The sequence below is a fragment of the Rhipicephalus microplus genome, chromosome 5 (assembly GCF_043290135.1).
Source record: "Rhipicephalus microplus isolate Deutch F79 chromosome 5, USDA_Rmic, whole genome shotgun sequence".
NCBI lineage: Eukaryota > Metazoa > Arthropoda > Arachnida > Ixodida > Ixodidae > Rhipicephalus > Rhipicephalus microplus.
The window spans coordinates 210,621,431-210,642,262 of NC_134704.1; the positions used below are offsets into that span (position 1 = coordinate 210,621,431).

The 20,832-nt window shown below is 44.9% G+C and overlaps 1 protein-coding gene across 1 annotated transcript in view; it reads right to left on the reverse strand.

The window, feature by feature from the left end:
- Positions 1–20,832, reverse strand: part of nompB (intraflagellar transport protein 88-like protein nompB) — a 1,761,410-nt gene that overhangs the window by 344,997 nt on the left and 1,395,581 nt on the right. Inside the window, exon 21 of the mRNA XM_075896456.1 lies at positions 19,589–19,695. Coding sequence (XP_075752571.1) covers positions 19,589–19,695 — 107 coding nt within the window. The remainder of the gene's footprint in view (positions 1–19,588; positions 19,696–20,832) is intronic.

The following is a 20,832-nucleotide window of genomic DNA, read 5'->3' on the forward strand; positions in this document are numbered from 1 at the left end:
TAGAAACACTTACTACGTTGCCATCGGAGATAAGAAGCTCTGAGGATGTCCGGCGACACGTTAGGGTGACGGGCCCTACCACCGCAGCGGCCGTGCTATGGCGCCATACACAGTAGACTTTTTGCAACCACAATGGTGTAAAAAGGTTTTTTTTTTGAAATTTACACGCTGTTCCTAATGATTTACTGCCCTTTTCTCTGCTTTTACACCTTAAGAGAGGGGTGTAAGGGGGAAAAGGGTATTATTATGCCGTTGGTGAGGCTGTTGAAGAGCCGAATGATGTACACTTTTATTGCAACATTATTTGTTCAGTGTATTGTCCCAAGTCAGTCATATGATTATGAGAGACGCCATACCGACGGGCTTCGGAAATTTTGACCACCTAGGGTTCTTTAGAATGCACCTAAGTCTGACACGCAGGTGTCAAAAAATGTCGCCTCGACCAAAAATGTGGCCGCCATGAATGGCCGGGATACAATCCTGCACCTTGCGGGTCAACAGTTGAGCACCATGAGTACCCAACCACGGAGCGGATGGTACACGAGTATTTATCGTGCTACATTGACGCTTGAGTATTGAATTCCCATGCATAGCGAAAAGTGCCTGCTGTATTGCCTTTTTTTATTTTACAATGTTGTAGAGATCGCAAAAGCACAAAAATGAGCGAGGTGTTTACACATTTCACAGGAGACTGCAACAACAATCGAGCAAATGAAAAAGAGAACAATTTCTTTCGCATTGTGTGATTCGAAATTACTTCACCGCTTTCTATCGGTCACATTTAATTTCGATAAATGGCTGCACTAATGCATTGATATACGAACAGCACATATCCATGGAAGCAATTTACAAAAAAAACCTTGAATTAGTTACAAAAACCCTGGCTCGGTCAAGAGCCGTTCAAGCGCAAGTTGTTTTTACAAGTTTCTCGAAGACAAGACGTGTTAGGTCGAAAAGGAAAACAATGCACTATACCTCTGCAACCATGCGGGAGCACAGGGAAGTGATTCTTGGGGCATGACATAAACGTCTGATAAAGGCATGGTCAGTGCGCGCAGTGCCTTTGCGAAGAGGAGAAGTGCACGAAAGATGTAACGAGAGGAGGGAGAGAGAGCAGCAATTGCGTATATGTTGCGCCGTAGCACTATGCCAGCGCTTGCAAGGCACGACCACGGCAGCACATGCATGGAACTTTTATTCTTCGCTGCGCAGAGGAAGTAAAGGGCTCGGTGCTTCACTGTGAATTCTTTCTACATTCACATTCTCTCACTCTCATTTCTTCAAGAAAGTGTGCTATTATGCGCCCCATGCATTCGCCCTTGAACGCGTTACGCCGTCGCCGACTGGTGCTTATTCACCCCATGATGATGTGTTTCTGTTGTTTTGTTGGCTTGTGCGTTGCTTCCTTCGGGCACCTTGAAAGTTGGACGTCCCTTTAGTGTGCTTCGTTATCTGAGATGCCACTTATACGTTGTTTTCTGACTGTACAACACATTCAGGCAAAACGGTCGAACTTTATTGGAAAAACGTTCCTTCGTCTTCATTTCATTTTCATTGCTTTTTTTACGAGTAAAACATGCAACATTTCACTTGTCAGGTTTTCTCTTGTGTATCGAAACTTGTGCTTTTCGCATGCCCAGTGTTGAAAACGTCGTAAAATAATTTTGTAATACTTCGTTAGCCGTTCAGCAACGTGAGCATTGTTTCAGGATTGACCGTATGCTGTTTTTTTTGTTTTATTTGTTGTTTTTTCTCTTTGTGGTTTGCTTATTTTATGTAAACCTGCAACTGATGTAATTTTGATGCATTACTTTTTTGATTTCCTAATTTCTTTAGGTTTTGAAAAACGACGTCAAATTTTTTTCAAGTATGTGCTCTGTGGATTTGTAATGCCAAGTGAAAAGGGGTAGGAGCCTCGTCAAGCTGCCAACATAGCAGCTTTTTGCTCTTATCTTTGCGTTTTCTTTTTCGCAACTCTGTGAAGAAAATTTTCAATAAAACTGAAACTGAAACAAGCAGCTGTGGCGTCTTATGTTCTTCTGTCTCAAGTGCTGCTATGATGCTGCAAGTATAAAGCTATAACTAAACGTGCGAACTTGCGTATGACTACTGCTGGTGCATTCTGCTTAATCTAAGCGACTCAAGCACCCGCAGACGTGCGTTGCGCGCCAGCATGTTTCACCATCGTACTCGTAGCTACGACTTTTCATATTCTCTCTAATGGTCGCAAGCATCAGTGTTTACGTTCTAACCGAATTATCGTCCCGTTATTTGATAAGCACGCACTAAAACAACAAAAACACTTGTTGAAGTGCAGGGTGTCATCGGCTGGGATGAGAAAGTGGCCGAATGAGTTCGCACTGCACCGCTAAATTTGTTCGCAGAGCATTCGGCTTAACTTCACTCAGCTTCGGAATGTTCCTTGATTCTAAACGTTTGACAGCGGACACAGTTTTTTATTGCATGCACACACACATATATATATATATATATATAAATATATATATATATATATATATATATATATATATATATATATATATATATATATATACATATATATATATATATATATATATATATATATATATATATATATATATATATGTACACCATGGGTGTAGTGAGACGCGTACTTTTATTTGTTCAACAGTGTCATATGATCCGTAGAGAGACTTCTGTGTACCGGCCTTGAGTGTTCTGATAGTTGGAACTTTTTAGGGTGTTTTCTATGATTGCATTCACATAGCGTGCAGGGCGTGAATCGTTTAGGTTCCTATTGTTATTTTTTAGAAATATTGGATGCTCCTGCCACGGATTTGACTTTATGAGTTCAATTAGTTCTAAAAACAAGTTCTGAAATACGCGCAGGAAATGTTCGTGAGCGACAAAAAAACAGCATGGATAAGGTATTCCTTATGAACACGTAAAATTCGTGTCATAACTCGTAACATTCGTGAACTCAAAGTTAGGAGGACTTCTTTTATTGTGAGGTTTTTAATGACTTATTGAAAAATTGACCGTGTTAAGTAGTCGAAGTTTTCAGCATACATAGTTATCTTGCTGTCTTTAGGTTCACTCTATTTTGTTTAAATAAAAATTATTTGCATGTTACTATGGATAGGTGCACATGGGCGGTCGGTGAAAAAGGGAATGAGCAATTGTGAGGAGAAAACAGTATGTTTAACGCACACCGTTTCATCGCGGAAGCTATGGTTGAAATGGGTAAAAGAGAGCGAGGAAGTTAGGCATGTGTTCTGTGGAATGGAGGAACAGGTAAGCGTGGCTTTAGTCGACCTGGCTGGGCATACTGCGCGTGGTGGTGTTTGTAGTTTCTAAACGTGCCGTAAGCGCAGGCCTGAGATGGCTGTTAGCTTTATGCGCTCTATCGTTACAGGCGCATAGCTTGCAGTCGTGTAATCGCAAAGCGTTGGAGTTTGCATTGAAGCAAGCGACAACACACACGCGTTTGGTCGTCTGTGTCAGCCTTGTGAGCTCAGCGATTACGAGTGTTGGCGATCATTGAATTTTATCTGTTAGCATTTTGCTTAAGTGTGAACCTAGATTATCAATTGAGTTCACTCACAATTTGGAAACAAGTGAATGCAACAACGTGCCGTTCAGACACAGGCTCACTGCTCTGAAGTATCTTTTTCATTATAGTTTTATTTCGCTCCCCTTATCTTGTGGAATGATACAATATATATTTTCGATCTCCCACTTAATTGAGCCGGCATTGGCCTTGTGGCTCGGAGGCACGCAAGACGAACTCTAACGACTCTGGCGCAGTGGAGGCTGTGGCAAGGGATCTCCACCGACCACCTCTGAAGTAGGGCAACCAGTTTTTGTACTGGCCCCCTCCATTGTTTTCTTTTTGGGGTGGAGGAGGAGAAATAAATATACCACCACCACCAACAATTAAATGAGAGCTATGGTGCACAGATAAACTGATTTCTTTTGCTCACCAGGACCTTGTGACTACTAGTAGATGGCGTGACCCATACGAACCACCTTGTGTTTTCTCATGCTCACAAGAGCAACTTTTCGCGGTGTACAATATGTACTCGAAGGCAATTTTTATGCTCAAAATACCATTTTCACTACGCCAGTACAGGAGGGCATGCCAGTAATCTCAAGTATGACCTTCGGTAGGAATATCCGCAGAAGAGCCAGATTTCTAGGGGCTTATGAGGGACCATTAAAATGCTTCGCTGTTATCTACAGAGATTGTACTTCCAGCGTTGTGTGCATACTAGCTGTTTCTGCATTACGCCAGCGAAACATCGAATATGCTTGTAGTACCTGAATGAGTTTTGTTGTTTTTGAGAACACGAATCTGAGGTATGTTGTCACGAAGTTTCTCACCATTCTTTGAAAAACGTCAGGTTCTTGAATTGTCATTCTTGGTGCTTGTTATTTTGATATAAGCTATGTCTTGTATTTTTGTTATTTGATACATTGTAGCACTCTAACATTTATTTCTTGATGACAAACAGTAGTGCAGTGTGCTACTCCGATTTATTTCAATTGGCTGCGGAGTAAAAAAACATGTACAAGATATTATAATAAATGTCTTTGTTTTCAGTTGACCGAAAACCTGTGTTGTGTTACGTGTTCTTGGTATTTATCTTACGCAAATATTTATTCCCTTACAGGACGCGTGAAAAACATTGCTCAATACGTTAAAACCACGTCTACCGGAGCAGTTCTGTAATTTATGTATAATAAGAAGGTTTGAAATGAACTATGTCAGGCTGAACTCACATGGTTTCGCAATGCCAAGTTTAACTGAAAGTCAAGTTTTCGAAAAATGTGTATGTCTGCATCCTCCGCGAGACGTGTGCAATGCAACGCGTACTATTGTATTCAATGTAATGTGTTTGGCTCTACACACAAGAAATACATACGAAGTACTCTTGCTGTATCGACTCACTGAGGTTCCAGTCAATATACACCAGACGTTTACGCTATTTGACATGCTAAGCATTTGTATTTATTGGTATAATAACAAAATTCAGTCAAAAACTGTATAGTTCACTTTACAAAGCAAGCTTCGAGTAATATCAATGCATTTGACTAAGCTTGTATATATCGATTTATACATATATAAATATTTTTTACATATATATATATTTATATATGTATATATATATAGTTATGAGATATGGCACAACGGGAGCCTTGTCAACAAGGATAAATATATTTCTTTCCCAACAGTTTTGGGAGGGGTCCTCCCTTCATCAGGGGATGAGTTATACTGACCTGAATTTCTAAACTTCGTTGCTGCCGCGTCCCTCTGGCCTTGAAACATGTTTGCGAGAGTGAGAGAGAACTGAAAAAAGGGGGGGGAGAAAAAAAGGGAAAAAAAAGAAAAAAAGAAAGTAAAAAAGACGAAGAACCACTGTCAACACTAAGAACGAAAGCAACTGTCCGTGTACGTCCACATACGTTTCTTATCACGTGCTGTTCAGTTCTCGACGTGTGTCGGGCCACCCAAGACTGTCGCCGCGGTGCCGAGAGGGTCCGTGACGGCGTGCGTAAAGAAAGGGTTTCCCCGTAATGGGTCGGTCGGCATGCGGCGTGCGTAAAAGAAGGGTCTCCCGTTAATGGGTCGGTCGGCTCTTTTTACCTTTAATCTTCGTCCGTATCTTTTCAATGGTCATCAAGTGGTAGGCGAACGAAAACACTTTGTATGTGCATGTGGGAAAAGGAAGAAAAGAAAAAACGAATGAAGAAAAAACGAAAACAAAAATGGACAGTTTACACGTACGAGTTTGTCAGAAAAAGCATGGTCTCCAGCTATCAAACTGTGTCACCAATTTCCTCCTGGCTTACTTCTCGGAGGCAGTTGAGTTTACCGGGGTCCTCGTTGATGCCGGCTACTAATGTTCGAAATTTGAAAATAAAATATGCCTCACGCTGTTCGCGCTCGCGTCTGTTTGAGAAACCGGACTGCAAAAGAGTTACGCTGATATTTTCAAAACTGTGGTTTGGCAGGCGCAGATGTCTAGATAAAGGCAGCTTCGGCAGTGAAGTGACGTGGTACCGGTGATTATTGAACCGCAGCCGAAATGGCGTGTCTGTATGGCCGATATATTCTTGTCCGCAGATGTTGCAATGTAGCATGTATGTTACGTTACTGGAGTCACAATTAAGGCTTTCAGATATGCAGACTTTGAAATCCGAGAAGTTCGCTTTGGATTCGCGTGTTGTGACCATCTGTGGGTATACCTTGCATCGAGCTTTTCCGCAGGGATGGCACCCTGATTGGAATTGGGGGGTAGTTGTTTTTGCTCTGACAATAATGTCCTTCAGATTTTTATCGCGGTGGTACACCACGTGAGGTGACTTCGCGAAGATAAAAGTTAGTCATTTGCTTTGCCTGATTATGTTGAATGGCAGGACAGTATGTTGTTGATTCGTGGCGCTGATGAGGAGTAAGTTAGTACAAGGTTCGTTTGGGAAGTCGTTTTAGATACTCTGTTTGGTCTCTTAATAATATCATTCCTGTTCACGTTGCGAGCACGTAGTATGGCATCGTCAATAATGTCTTCCGGATAATTTCGTTTCAATAAAGAATGCTTTAGGTGTTCCGCGTGTCTGTCCAATTCCCGCATATCGGTGCATATTCTTCGGTACCGGTAGGCCAGGGAATATGGAATACCCGTTTTGCAATGCTTTGGGGGGCTGCTGTTAATATGCAGGTACATTTCACGGTCTGTGGGCTTTTTGTAAAGGTTTGTTGACAAGCGGTCATTTTCGACCGTGATAGTGACGTCCAAAAAGTTAATGCTAGTTTTGGAAATTTTGTGCGTGAGTTTTATTGACGGGTGGCACTTGTTAAAATCCTCTGTGAAGCGGAAAAGACTTCCCTCATCATGGTTTCATATCATAAAAATATTGTCTAAGTATCTTCTGTAGTAGAAAGGTTTCAAAGTGTGTCCCTCAGTGAATGGGATTTCAAGTGAAGCCATAAAGGTGCTCGCGAAGTTTGGGGTCATTTTCGTGCCCATTGCAGTGCCACTGACCTGAAGGAAATGCTTGCCATCGAACTCAAAATGGTTATAATTTAGTACAAGTTCAAGAAGTCTAAACAGTACCTCGCCACTTACACTAGTTGATGAGTCAGATTTTCCATCAGAAACCATAGCCGCTATTCCGTCATGGTGGGGTAGGTTGGTGTACAGTGAGCAGACGTCCATGGTCACCAGTAAACTGCCGCCTGGGCTGTCGAGACTTGAAGTTTCGCAGATGAAGTGGTTTGTGTCCTTTAGGTAATAGGGAAAATTTGAGGGGATGTTTTTTATTAAGGATTTGATGAATTCTGAGATATTTTCTGTTGATGTGCTGTTACTGGATACTATCAGACGTGCCGGATTACCTGCCTTGTGTATTTTGGGGAGCAAATAGAATCGACCGGGAACAGAATGGGCCGGTAACATTGCTTTTAACATTTTGCTGGTAATTTTCTCGACCCGGCAGAGATTGTTTAGGGTTACTTTTATCTCCCTTTCAAATTCGGGAGTCGGGTCAGTTGGAAGTTCTTTGTAGACTTTTGTGTGTGATAGCTGTCATTCGCCTTCCTTTAAGTAGTCCGACTAGTTTAGAATTACTATGCAGCCCCCTTTACTAGCCGGTTTGATAGTAATTTCAGTAGTTTTTCGTAGTTCATTGACTGCCCTTGGTTCTCACTTTGATATGTTGTTTCAAAATGGCCGATTTTTTTCATACGCTCTGATGATATCTTTTTGAACTGCTGATATATACATATTGAGGTGCTTGTCCCTCTGCTCACCCGGACACCATGATTTGTCACCACCAATCACTCTATTCTCGTCCGTACAGTCCTTGCCATCATGAAAGTATTCACGGAGGCGGAGATTACGCGCAAAGTTATCGAGGTCTTGGTACAGTTCAAATTCATTGAATCTACCGGATGATGGACAAAGGGTTAAGACTCTCGACAAAAATTGAAGCTGAGCGGGTGTGAGTGTTGTGTTTGACAGATTGAGGACATTTTTCTCGTAAGTTTTCGGTTGCTCTTGGCAATCACGTGGCACAGGATTGTCAGCGTCATATTCCAGAGTAAGGATGTTTTGATTAAAATTGCACTGTAGTTTCGAGTTCCCATTTTTCTCCTCAAAGTTAGGTTGTGGTACGGGTGGTCCCTGGCGTGCTTGTACGGCCTCATTCCTATTTTCCTGTTGCAGAGCAGTGGAGCAACTGCAGTCCCGCTTGAATTTTTTATCGTTTACTGCTGAAATTTCGCCTCTCTTTTTTAGTAATATCTTTCCAGTTCTCTTGCCTCATGCTCTCCGAGATTAGATACCAATTTCTGCGTGGCCTCAATGACACTGTATTCGGCAGCCTTACGCTCACTATGGTCCACAATGACCCGAGTCTGTTGCAAGGACACTTCTAGTAATATTTTTCCCACTTCCCCCTTTCTGCTTCACTTAGTGTAGACATTGAGGGGTTGCAGGCTAGGCGGAGGCCCTTAGGTGCAATTTCGTGAGATAGATATTTGGTTAGTTGTTCCACGTGTTTTTCATATTGCACCCGCTTTTCAATGATTTTCCTAATCGATAGAAATGAGTGAGACCATGCGTGTTTAAGACTGCCCGTACCTTTTGTTTCCCCGTGTCATTTGGAAGCCGCTGCCTTGTCTTCGCCGCATTCGTCCGCCTGGTGTTGTAAGGCCTCGCTGGTGGGAGTGGCGACGTCATCACTGCTGGGACCCTGGATGGTTCCTTGTGTCCCTCGGCTCCCTGTTGTTGAGTGGGTTGGGCACTGGTGTTTGCCGTGCAAGTCGTTGCCGCAGATCTCTGACTCACTGGTGGGACCCGCTGGCTCGCTGGCTTCGCTAGTGGTAGTGGCGACATCGTCACTGCTGGCGCCCTATCCAGCTCTGTGTGTCGCTCGGCTCCTTGTTGTTGAGGGGGCTTGGCACTGGAGTTGTCCGTGCAAGCGATTGCCGCCGATCTCCATGCCGCCGACGTCCATCGCAGCTGCACCCTCGTGTGCTGTGCCAGCAGCGCGACTCCCTCGAAGCTTGCATGTAAGCCGTCAGCAGCTAGGAAGCGGCGCTGCGGGAGTGTTGAGAAACCATGTTCGACGTAATACACGCCTGCTCCCAACAACCCGTAGTGGCAGAGACGGCGGGCTTCTCTGCTGAATCGCTGCACCTTCATATTAAACCGATTCATTGTTCGCCAGTTCGAGTCCCGCCGTCGGCGATTGGGTGCGCGAGGTAGTGGCAGACTAAGATGCAGTGTCTTGAAGTTCCGGCGCATCTTCCTCATTCGCTTCAAGGCCTCCCTCAACGAATCCAGTGGTCTTGAAGAGCTCGTCTTCAGAATGTCCGTGGTGCCCACATGCAGAAACAGCGTGTCCACCCGGTAAGGCAGGTACTCAAGTAGCGCCGGAATGTCCGAAAACATAGCGCCACCATAAGAGATGAAGCACGGCGTCGATGAGTCGTTCGGGCTGAAGTGCGTGTGGACGTACCGCATGATTGAGTCCCAAATGACGGCACAGTTCGTAGGGTAATTTGGATATCTTCGCGACAAAAGCTCCAATGATGATGTACTGGCAGCCATGGTTCAGGTCAGTGGGAGTAATAATTCAATGGGCCAGTTAGCCTTTGTGAAGGTATGGGATATGGCACAACGGGAGCGTTACCAACAAGGATAAATATATTTATTTCCCAACAGTTTCGGGAGGGGTCCTCCCTTCATCAGGGGATGAGTTATACTGACATGAATTTCCAAACTTCCTTGCTGCCGCGTCTCTCTCGCCTTGAAACATCTTTGCGAGAGTGAGAGGAAACTGAAAAAAGGGAGGGAGAAAAAAAGAAAAAGAAAGAAAACAGAGAATGTAAAAAGAGGAAGAACCACTGTCAACACTGAGAACTGTCCGTGTACGTCCACCTACGTTTCTTATCACGTGCTGTTCAGTTCTCGACGTGTGTCGGGCCACCCAAAATTGTCGCCGCGGTGCCGGGAGGGTCCGTGACGGCGTGCGTAAAGAAAGAGTTCCCCCGTAATGGGTCGGTCGGCATGCGGCGTGCTTAAAGGAAGGGTCTCCCGTTAATGGGTCGGTCGGCTCTTTTTACCTTTAATCTTCGTCCGTTTCCCTTCAATGGTCATCAAATGGTAGGCGAACAAAAACACTTTGTATGTGCATGTGGAAAAAGGAAGAAAAGAAAAAATGAATGAAGAAAAATCGAAAACAAGAATGGACAGTGTACACGTACGAGTCATTCAGAAAAAAGCATGGTCTCCATCTGTCAATCTTTGTCACCAATTCCCTCCTGGCTTGCTACATTGCAACATCTACATTGCAACATCTGCGGACAAGAATATATCGGCCAAACAGACACGTCATTTCGGCTGCGGTTCAATAATCACCGGTACCACGCCACTTCACTGCCGAAGCTACCTTTATCTAGATATCTGCGCCTGCCAAACCATAGTGTTGAAAATGTCAGCGTAACTCTTTTGCAGTCCGGTTTCTCAAACAGACGTGAGCGCGAACAGCGTGAGGCATATTTTATTTTCAAATTTCGAACATTAGTAGCCGGCATCAACGAGGACCCCGGTAAACTCAACTGCCTCCGAGAAGTAAGCCAGGAGGAAATTGGTGACACAGATTGATAGCTGGAGACCATGCTTTTTTCTGACAAACTCGTACGTGTACACTGTCCATTTTTGTTTTCTTTTTTTCTTCATTCATTTTTTCTTTTCTTCCTTTTCCCACATGCACATACAAAGTGTTTTCGTTCGCCTACCACTTGTTGACCATTGAAAAGATACGGACGAAGATTAAAGGTAAAAAGAGCCGACCGACCCATTAACGGGAGACCCTTCCTTTACGCACGCCGCATGCCGACCGACCCATTACGGGGGAACTCTTTCTTTACGCACGCCGTCACGGACCCTCCCGGCACCGCGGCGACAATCTTGGGTGGCCCGACACACGTCGAGAACTGAACAGCACGTGATAAGAAGCGTAGGTGGACGTACACGGAGTGTTCTCAGTGTTGACAGTGGTTCTTCCTCTTTTTACATTCTCTGTTTTCTTTCTTTTTCTTTTTTTTCTCCCCCCCCTTTTTTCAGTTCCCTCTCACTCTCGCAAAGATGTTTCAAGGCGAGAGAGAGGTGGCAGCAACAAAGTTTGGAAATTTATGTCAGTATAACTCATCCCCTGATGAAGGGAGGACCCTCCCGAAACTATTGGGAAATAAATATATTTATCCTTGTTGATAACGCTCCCGTTGTGCCATATCCCCTACCTTCACAAAGGCTAACTGGCCCATTGAATTATTACTCCCACTGACCTGAACCATGGCTGCCAGTACATCATCAACGGAGCTTTTGTCGCGAAGATATCGAAATTACCCTACGAACTGTGCCGTCATCGGGGACTCAATCATGCGGTACGTCCACACGCACTTCAGCCCGAACGACTCATCGACGCCGTGCTTCATCTCCTATGGTGGCGCTATGTTTTCGGACATTCCGGCGCTACTTGAGTACCTGCCTTACCGGGTGGACACGCTGTTTCTGCATGTGGGCACCACGGACATCCTGAAGACGAGCTCTTCAAGACCACTGGATTCGTTGAGGGAGGCCTTGAAGCGAATGAGGCAGATGCGCCCGAACATCAAGACACTGCATCCTAGTCTGCTACTACCTCGCGCACCCAATCGCCGACGGCTGGACTCGAACTGGCGATCAATGAATCGGTTTAATATGGAGGAGCAGCGATTCAGCAGAGAGGCCCGCCGTCTCTGCCACTACGGCTTGTTGGGAGCAGGCGTGTATTACGTCGAACATGGTTTCTCAACACTCCCGCTGCGCCGCTTCCTGGCTGCTGATGGCTTACATGCAAGCTTCGAGAGAGTCGTGCTGCTGGCACAGCACACGAGGGTGCAGCTGCGATGAACGTCGGTGGCATGGATATCGGCGGCAATCGCTTGCACGGACAACTCCAGTGCCAAGCCCCCTCAACAACAAGGAGCCGAGCAACACACAGAGCTATCCAGGGCACCAGCAGTGACGATTTCGCCACTACCACCAGCGAGGCCAGCGAGCCAGCGGGTCCCACCAGTTAGTCAGAGACCGGCGGCAACGGCTTGCACGGCAAACTCCAGTGCCAAACCCACTCAACAAAAGGGAGCCAAGAGACACAAGGAACCATCCAGGGTCGCAGCAGTGATGACTTCGCCACTCCCGCCAGCGAGGCCTTACAACACCAGGCGGACGAATGCGGCGAATACCAAGGCGGCGGCTTCCAAATGACACGGGGAACAAAAGGTACGGGCAGTCCTAAACACGCATGGTCTCACTCATTTCTATCGATTAGGAAAATCATTGAAAAGCGGGTGCAATACGAAAAACACGCGGAACAACTAACCAAATATCTATCTCACGAAATTGCACCTAAGGGCCTCCGCCTAGCCTGCAACACCTCAATGTCTACACTAAGTGAAGCAGAAAGGGGGAAGTGGGAAAAAATTTTACTAGAAGTGTCCTTGCAACTGACTCGGGTCATTGCGGACCATAGGGAGCGTAAGGCCGCCGAATACAGTGTCACGGAGGCCACGCAGAAGTTGGTATCCAATCTCGGAGAGCATGAGGCAAGAGAACTGGAAAGATATGAACTAAAAAAGAGAAGCGAAATTTCAGTAGTAAAAGATAGAAAATTCAAGCGGGACTGCAGTAGCTCCATTGCTCTGCAACAGAAAAATAGGAATGAGGCCGTACAAGCACGCCAGGGACCACCCGTACCACAACCTAACTTTGAGGAGAAAAATGGGAGCCCGAAACTACAGTGCAATTCTAATTGAAACATCCTTACTCTCGCATATGACGCTGACACTCCCGTGCCACGTGATAGCCAAGAGCAGCCAAAAACTTATGAGAAAAATGTCCTCAATCTGTCAAACACAACACTCACACCCGCTCAGCTTCAACTTTTGTCGAGAGGCTTAACCTTTTGTCCATCATCCGGTAGATTCAATGAATTAGAACTGTACCAAGACCTCGATAACTTTGCGCGTAATCTCCGCCTCCGTGAATACTTTCATGATCGCAAGGTCTGCACGGACGAGAATAGAGTGATTGATGGTGACAAATCATGGTGTCCGGGTGAGCAGAGGGACAAACACCTCGATATGTATATATCAGCAGTTCAAAAAGACTTCATCAGAGCGTATGAAAAAAATCGACCATTTCCAAACAACATATCAAAATCAGAACGAAGGGCACTCGATGAACTACGAAAAAACACTGAAATTACTATCAAACCGGCTGATAAAGGGGGCTGCATAGTAATTCTAAACACGTCGGACTACTTAAAGGAAGGGGAACGACAGCTATCAGACACAAAATTCTACAAAGAACTTCCAACGGACCCGCCTCCCGAATTTGAAAGGGAGATAAAAGTAACCCTAAAAAATCTCCGCCGGGACGAGAAAATTACCGACAAAATGTTAAAAGCAATGTTACCGGCCCATTCTGTTCCTCGTCGATTCTCTTTGCTCCCCAAAATACACAAGACAGGTAATCCGGGACGTCCGATAGTATCCTGTAACAGCACATCAACAGAAAATATATCAGAATTCATCAATTCCTCAATAAAAAACATCCCCCCAAATTTCCCCTATTACCTAAAGGACACAAGCACCTTCATCTGCGAAATTTCAAGTCTCGACATTCCAGGCGGCAGTTTTCTGGTGGCCATGGACGTCTGCTCACTATACACCAACATACCCCACCATGACGGAATAGCGGCTATGGTTTCTGAATATGTAAAATCTGACTCATCAACTAGTGTAAGTGGCGAGGTACTGTTTACACTCCCTGAACTTGTAATTAATTATAACCAATTTGAGTTCAATGACAAGCATTTCCTTCAAGTCAGTGGCACTGCAATGGGCACGAAAATGGCCCCAAACTTCACGAGCACCTTTATGGCTTCACTTGAAATCCCATTCATTGAGGGACGCACCTTGAAGCCTTTCTACTACAGAAGATACTTAGACGGTATTTTTATGATATGGAACCATGATGAGGGAAGTCTTTTCCGCTTCACAGAGGATTTTAACAAGTGCCACCCGTCAATAAAATTCACGCACCAAATTTCCAAAACTAGCATTACCTTTTTGGACGTCACTGGCATGGTGGAAAATGACCGCTTGTCAACAAACCTTTACAAAAAGCCTAAAGACCGTCAAATGTACCTACATTTCAACAGCAGCCACCCAAAGCATTGCAAAATGGGTATTCTATATTCTCAGGCCTACTGGTACCGAAGAATATGCACCAATATGCGTAAATTTGACAGACACGCGGAACACCTAAAGCATTCTTTATTGAAACAAAATTATCCGGAAGACATTATTGACGATGCCATACTACGTGCTCGCAACGTGAACAGGAATGATATTATTAAGGGACCAAACAGAGTATCTAAAACGACTTCCCAAACGAACCTTGTACTAACTTACTCCTCATCAGCGCCACGAATCAACAACATACTGTCCCGCCATTTCAACATAATCAGGCAAAGCAAACAACTAATTTCTATCTTCGCGAAGTCACCTCACGAGGTGTACCGCCGGGATAAAAATGTGAAGGACATTCTTGTCAGAGCAAAAACAACCACCCCCAAATTTCAATCAGGGTGCCATCCCTGCGGAAAAGCTCGATGCAAGGTATGCCCACAGATGGTCACAACACGCGAGTCAAAAGTGAACTTCTCGGATCTCAAAGTCTGCATAACTGAAAGCCTTAATTGTGACTCCAGTAACGTAACATACATGCTACATTGCAACATCTGCGGACAAGAATATATCGGCCAAACAGACACGCCATTTCGGCTGCGGCTCAATAATCACCGGTACCACGCCACTTCACCTTTATCTAGACATCTGCGCCTGCCAAACCACAGTTTTGAAAATATCAGCGTAACTCTTTTGCAGTCCGGTTTCTCAAACAGACGCGAGCATGAACAGCGTGAGGCATATTTTATTTTCAAATTTCGATCATTAGTAGCTGGCATCAACGAGGACCCCGGTAAACTCAACTGCCTCCGAGAAGTAATCTAGGAGGAAATTTGCGACAAAGATTGATAGCTGGAGACCATGCTTTTTTCTGACTGACTCGTGCGTGTACACTGTCCATTCTTGTTTGCGTTTTTTCTTCATTCATTTTTTTCTTCCTTTTTCCACATGCACATACAAAGTGTTTTCGTTCGCCTACCACTTGATGACTATTGAAGGGAAACGGACGAAGATTAAAGGTAAAAAGAGCCGACCGACCCATTAACGGGAGACCCTTCCTTTACGCACACCGCATGCCGACCGACCCATTACGGGGAAACCCTTTCTTTACGCCCGCCGTCACGAACCCTCCCGGCACCGCGGCGACAATCTTGGGTGGCCCGACACGCGTCAAGAACTGAACAGCACGTGATAAGAAACGTATGTGAACGTACACGGACAGTTGGTTTCGTTCTCAGTGTTGACAGTAGTTCTTCCTCTTTTTTACTTTCTTTCTTTTCTTTCTTTTTCTTTTTTTTCTCCACCCCCTTTTTTTCAGTTCCCTCTCACTCTCGCAAACATGTTTCAAGGCGAGAGGGACGCGGCAGCAACGAAGTTTGTAAATTCATGTCAGTATAACTCATCCCCTGATGAAGGGAGGACCTCTCCCGAAACTGTTGGGAAATAAATATATTTATCCTTGTTGCCAACGCTCCCGTTGTGCCATATCCCATACCTTCACAAAGACTAACTGGCCCATTGAAATGTTACTCCCACTATATATATATATATATATATATATATATATATATATATGTATATACATATACAGCTGTGTATATATGTATATATATACATCTGTATATATACACACACATATATATATATATATATATATATATATATATATATATATATATATATATGTATATATATATATATATATGCAACCAGTTTTCTTTGAGACGCAGACATAGCAGAGAACCTTTTTCTCTTATTACCTTTGCAGTTGTTAATAGCGTGTCTCATGCCTATCTATTCCATGTTCTCTGAGAGTCAATAAAGAGGTGACACCCCCCTTTTAACACCAGCCTAAATGGTGTTAAAGTATAGGGACACTCTAACACTCTCAATTTTATTTTGCTGAACACGCTTTTTGTAGGGTGCTCAGCTAACATCCTTTCAGAAGAGTGGATCCGAACACATCCATGGAGGGTCTCTTCGGCGAAAAGCCAGTGTACACCCTTAAGGATGTAAAACTTTACTGTGTATGTAGAGATGTTGAAATTTGCGTTTGTGCCTGTGTCGCAGAGGAAAAAGCTCCAGGAAGCGGCCAGAAAGTGGGCCCACCTAGCAAAACATGGTGCCACAAAAGTCCTTGGAACTTCCATTGATCGATGGTGAAAAATGTGTCCCACCAGGAGCTCGGCAAACATAAAAAAACATGAAAGAGTTGTGGAGCCCACACGAAGCCCGTCCACGCTCGGTGGCTCCCTAGTGCTTCCTCTCGTGTAGGCAAACATTTTCTTTACGTTTACATGCGTATAGACACGCTGCACCCACGGGAATCGAAGTAAATGTTATTACGACATAGACTAAAGCCCACCTCAAAATGACATCAAGATATTGATTAGCTTCAGCAGTGCAGACACAATATGCTATCAACAAATAATCTGCTTTGAAAAGTGATCACATTGCTCACTTTATAAGTGATGCTCGTTAAGGGACAATTGGGGGACCCACTCGTTAAGGGACCAACCTCAACAGCCTGACGGACGCGGTATACTGTTGTAAACGGCAGACAGCCTGCTTCCGCAGAGCTGCTTCACAAGCCCAGCTAAAGCTGATTAATTAGTGCTTACGAAAGCAGCACACTTACCATTCATAGGAGCAAGCTGTCTGTTTCTGCAGCTCCTTGCACCTTCAAGCACGGAGCCTGAATTGACCACCACCAAAGATGACCATTTTCTCTCGAACAAAAAACTACAGGACACGCGAGTGACGCAATCATCGTAACACATTCAAAAAGGCGGATGCTACAGAGAGAGAGAGGACAGACGGTGGCAGTGCAGGCACTGGTAGAGGCACCGTGTCAGTGGCGACAGGCAACTCGCCCGTCGCAATGGCGCCAAGCTGCAATTATGCCATATGTATGGCGTATTCGGCCACGCCTTCATCAGGGAAGCCAATGGAAACGCGCTGCACGAGAGCGCTCTGACTCCTCAGAAAATTGTTACCCATACTTGTCTTTCTACCTTTCAAAAAAGGTCAAGTGACTACCTGAGGAAAGTTACGGAGCTTTAACGCTCTTTTGACATTGTTTTTTTAACAGTGCAGTGAACAAGCAGAAATGCTACGCAAAACGACACGGGACAACCGCGGTTGTGCTGTGCCTTTGGTTGTATCTTTTGTGCGTGTTCGCTATTATTACGAAAGCATTCACCTAAAGACTAGATCGAATGTAGAAGCAATCAAATTGTTAATCTTGCAGCTTCACTGTGTCATCGCTTGCGCGGCGCAGGGCAAGGTTCAGGAATTCTTTTAGCACAATACAAATGTAAAGATTGTGTCCATGAATTTCACTTCAAAACTTCCACGAAGCAAAAGGTTGTTATTTTTTTTACAATTCCCTTACCCTCTGGGCTTCAAAGTAGGCTTCTCTGGAGGAATACTTCTTGAAGATAAAGTGTTGTGCTGGAAAACACGGATGTTTAAAGAGCACACAAGTCCTGTGGTTTTAATGCACTGCTGTCTTTTTTTTCAAATTATCTATCTATCTATTTATCTATCTATCTATCTGTCTGTCTGTCTGTCTGTCTGTCTGTCTGTCTGTCTGTCTGTCTGTCTGTCTGTCTGTCTGTCTGTCTGTCTGTCTGTCTGTCTGTCTGTCTGTCTGTCTGTCTGTCTGTCTGTCTGTCTGTCTGTCTGTCTCACTACTTACATTAATGTGCTTTCGCAGATGTTTCGATCTTTGCGAAAGCTTATACTATGCACGGCATAAGAGAGGTGCATGGTGGCAATAACAGACATTTCATGACACGAATGCAATACCATGCATTGTGTACACGTCGGTACATGAATCACAGGATGCCATGGTGGTGCAATCGTGATCATTTCACTACCGGGATTTACGCTAAAATGACGACCAGAGGATGCGTGTTTATGACAATCATAAATGATATAAAATTAAGAGTACTGAAAGCTAGGCGAGTTTGAAAATTGATAACTACAAAACTGCGCGAAAAGCAACAAGACACAGAAAAGGACCACACAAAAGCGTGGACTTAAAACTGAAAGTTTAATGAAGGATGCACATATATTAACAGCAAAACTATCACGCAAAATATTAGAGGTTGGCAGCCCCCTCGTGCCTTCTCCCACCGTATGAAAAAGGTGGGGAACAGATTTGATGTTAACCCGATTTCTTAATTCAGCCGTAAGCTTGGGCCTAGTCTGCACAGCGGTGGCTAAAAAATTGAAGAAAATAAAAAAACGGTGTGATTTAGAAGTCAGTCACCGGGAAACGTTTGTTGAATGTGGAATGGGTGCGGTTTACCTCATCCCCTTCTCGTGTGGTAAGTGCTATATTGGGCAAACCGGAAGGTGTTTGAATGACCGACTAAATGCTCGTTCACACCGAAGGCGGCGCGGCCAAGCGGCGAAGTGGGATTTCAAAGCGGCGAGGCGGTGAGAGCGTGAACCTGTTCAGACCGCATGCCTCCTTCGTCTGGCTGTGCGGCGGAGCAGTCGGGCATCGCGCGATTTTGTGCACGTGCCGCTATGAAGTGTCAGTGCTTCTTCCAATCGCACACCCGCGCCACCACCGCGCCTTCGCTGAGTACCGTTCTGATTGGCTGCGGCAAAGCGGCGAGCCTCGGCAGGCGGCAAATTTTGCTCCGAGAGCAATCGGCCTTGCAGCCTGGTTTTTCTCCCGCTTTCGCCGCCTGGAGAGGAGGTCTTTTCCGCTTCCTGCGTTGCCGCCTCGCCGCTTTGACCACCCGCACGGTGTGAACGAGCCTTAATTGATCACCGGCCATCGCTGAAGGCTTACTCCTCATCGAATCTGTGCATACGTTGGGAAGATTACAAGTGTTACCAATTACTTCGCGAAACGAGGGTGTTGCCCCGTTAGAGATAGGAAAACGAGAAAAGTTGGTGAGGGTTTTCTATACACAACTATGGCGACACGTGTGTTGCGAGACATTCGGTCACATTGCAACAATTAGAGATAGATTGTCTCATTGCCAACCTTCAATCTTTAACGTCATATTTTTTGCTATCAGTACATGTGTATTCTTCAATAAACTATCTGTTGACCGAAAATTACATACATCTGATGGCTATACGACATCAATCACTAGAAATTAGAGTCGGCATGAGTGAGGTAAAAGTTCAGTGGACGACCAAAGCTTCAAACCACGATAGGTCATTCAACAAGTCAGCGTTCGGAGAAGTGTTGCCATCATTCTGAAAGCAGCTATTTGAAGCGTAGGCACCAGCGATACCTCGTTAGTGAGGATGAATCAGGAAATTCTTTCTTACCTGCTCCTTCATCTCCTTCGCCTTCTCAGCCTTCTTGAGCTTTGCTGCATAGTCTTCAGACTCGCTCAGACCGAGATCATTGGTCAGTCTCACCAGAAGGCGCAAACCTGCGCAATACATCGACACTGTGTTCATGATTTCACAAAGCGTCACGCTCAATTAAAAAAAGACAAAGAAATGGTTCGCCATTACACCGAAAATGTCACCTCTGAACATACGCAGTGCTTTTTTGTTGTTTAAAGAACACATAAGGCAAATATTCGGCCGACATAATTGAGGAAACAGCGGTTCTGAAGCCCCTTGGTGTTACTTTTGCGTCAAGAAGTTTTGCTACTTTTGCGTCAAGAAACAGAATAACGTTTTACTGGTCCGCAGTTTGTCTATAACTGGTCTTCTGAAAGTGGTTATTCTGAGGTCCCTTTTGCCACGCTCAACGCTACCTGCCTCTAATACGCGGCCGCCCACTATAGTAGCAGCTGAGTGAGAGTAGCGGATGCCACAGCAGCAACAACGGCCATAGAATACGTTTTCTGCCATGGCCGGGCTACACTGCCCCTGCGCAGTAGCTTCTTATGGCCCTCGTATCGGGTGTAGTACATACCTCTATCCGCTGCTCTAAGGGGGGCGTGACGACCCGGCTCCCATTTTACTGCTCCGTGCAACGCGATTAACGCCGGCACATGAGTTTGGGCGGGATTCTGCACTCACCACGCGTTAAAAAAAAGTCACACCTTGGCCGCAAAGGCGAAGCATTGAACGCAATGGAAATGAATTGGAAGGTCACGTGCAGATTGGCAAGCAGGTCAAAACGTGCCCCGCGTTTCTCACGCACAAATGACACACTAAACTTACTCAGGGGTACAGATGAATGTGAATAAGCGTGTCAGTTGTTGCTTCGCAGTGCCTGAAAAGCGCACCGTTTTCGCAAACGGAGACTGTATGAATGCATACATATGGCTGTACCCTTTCAATCGGTCGGTGGCTGACGCCACTAAGCCGTAATACTTAGTGAACTGAAAACTAGATTTATTTTTTCTCTTTCAATAGTGTAGTTGAGTACTGGTACTTTGCAGTGAAGGGTTTAATTTTCACTCGTGCTTTCACTTAGGCCACCAATCAGATAACCTTCTTCTAGTTAATTCTACCCGCTTAGAGTCTCCTTTGCCTTCTCTGTCCCTAAATCCAAACGTTTCAAAAAACTCTGCGCCATCATCCTGAACTATAGGGTGAAGCCCTTTACAGAA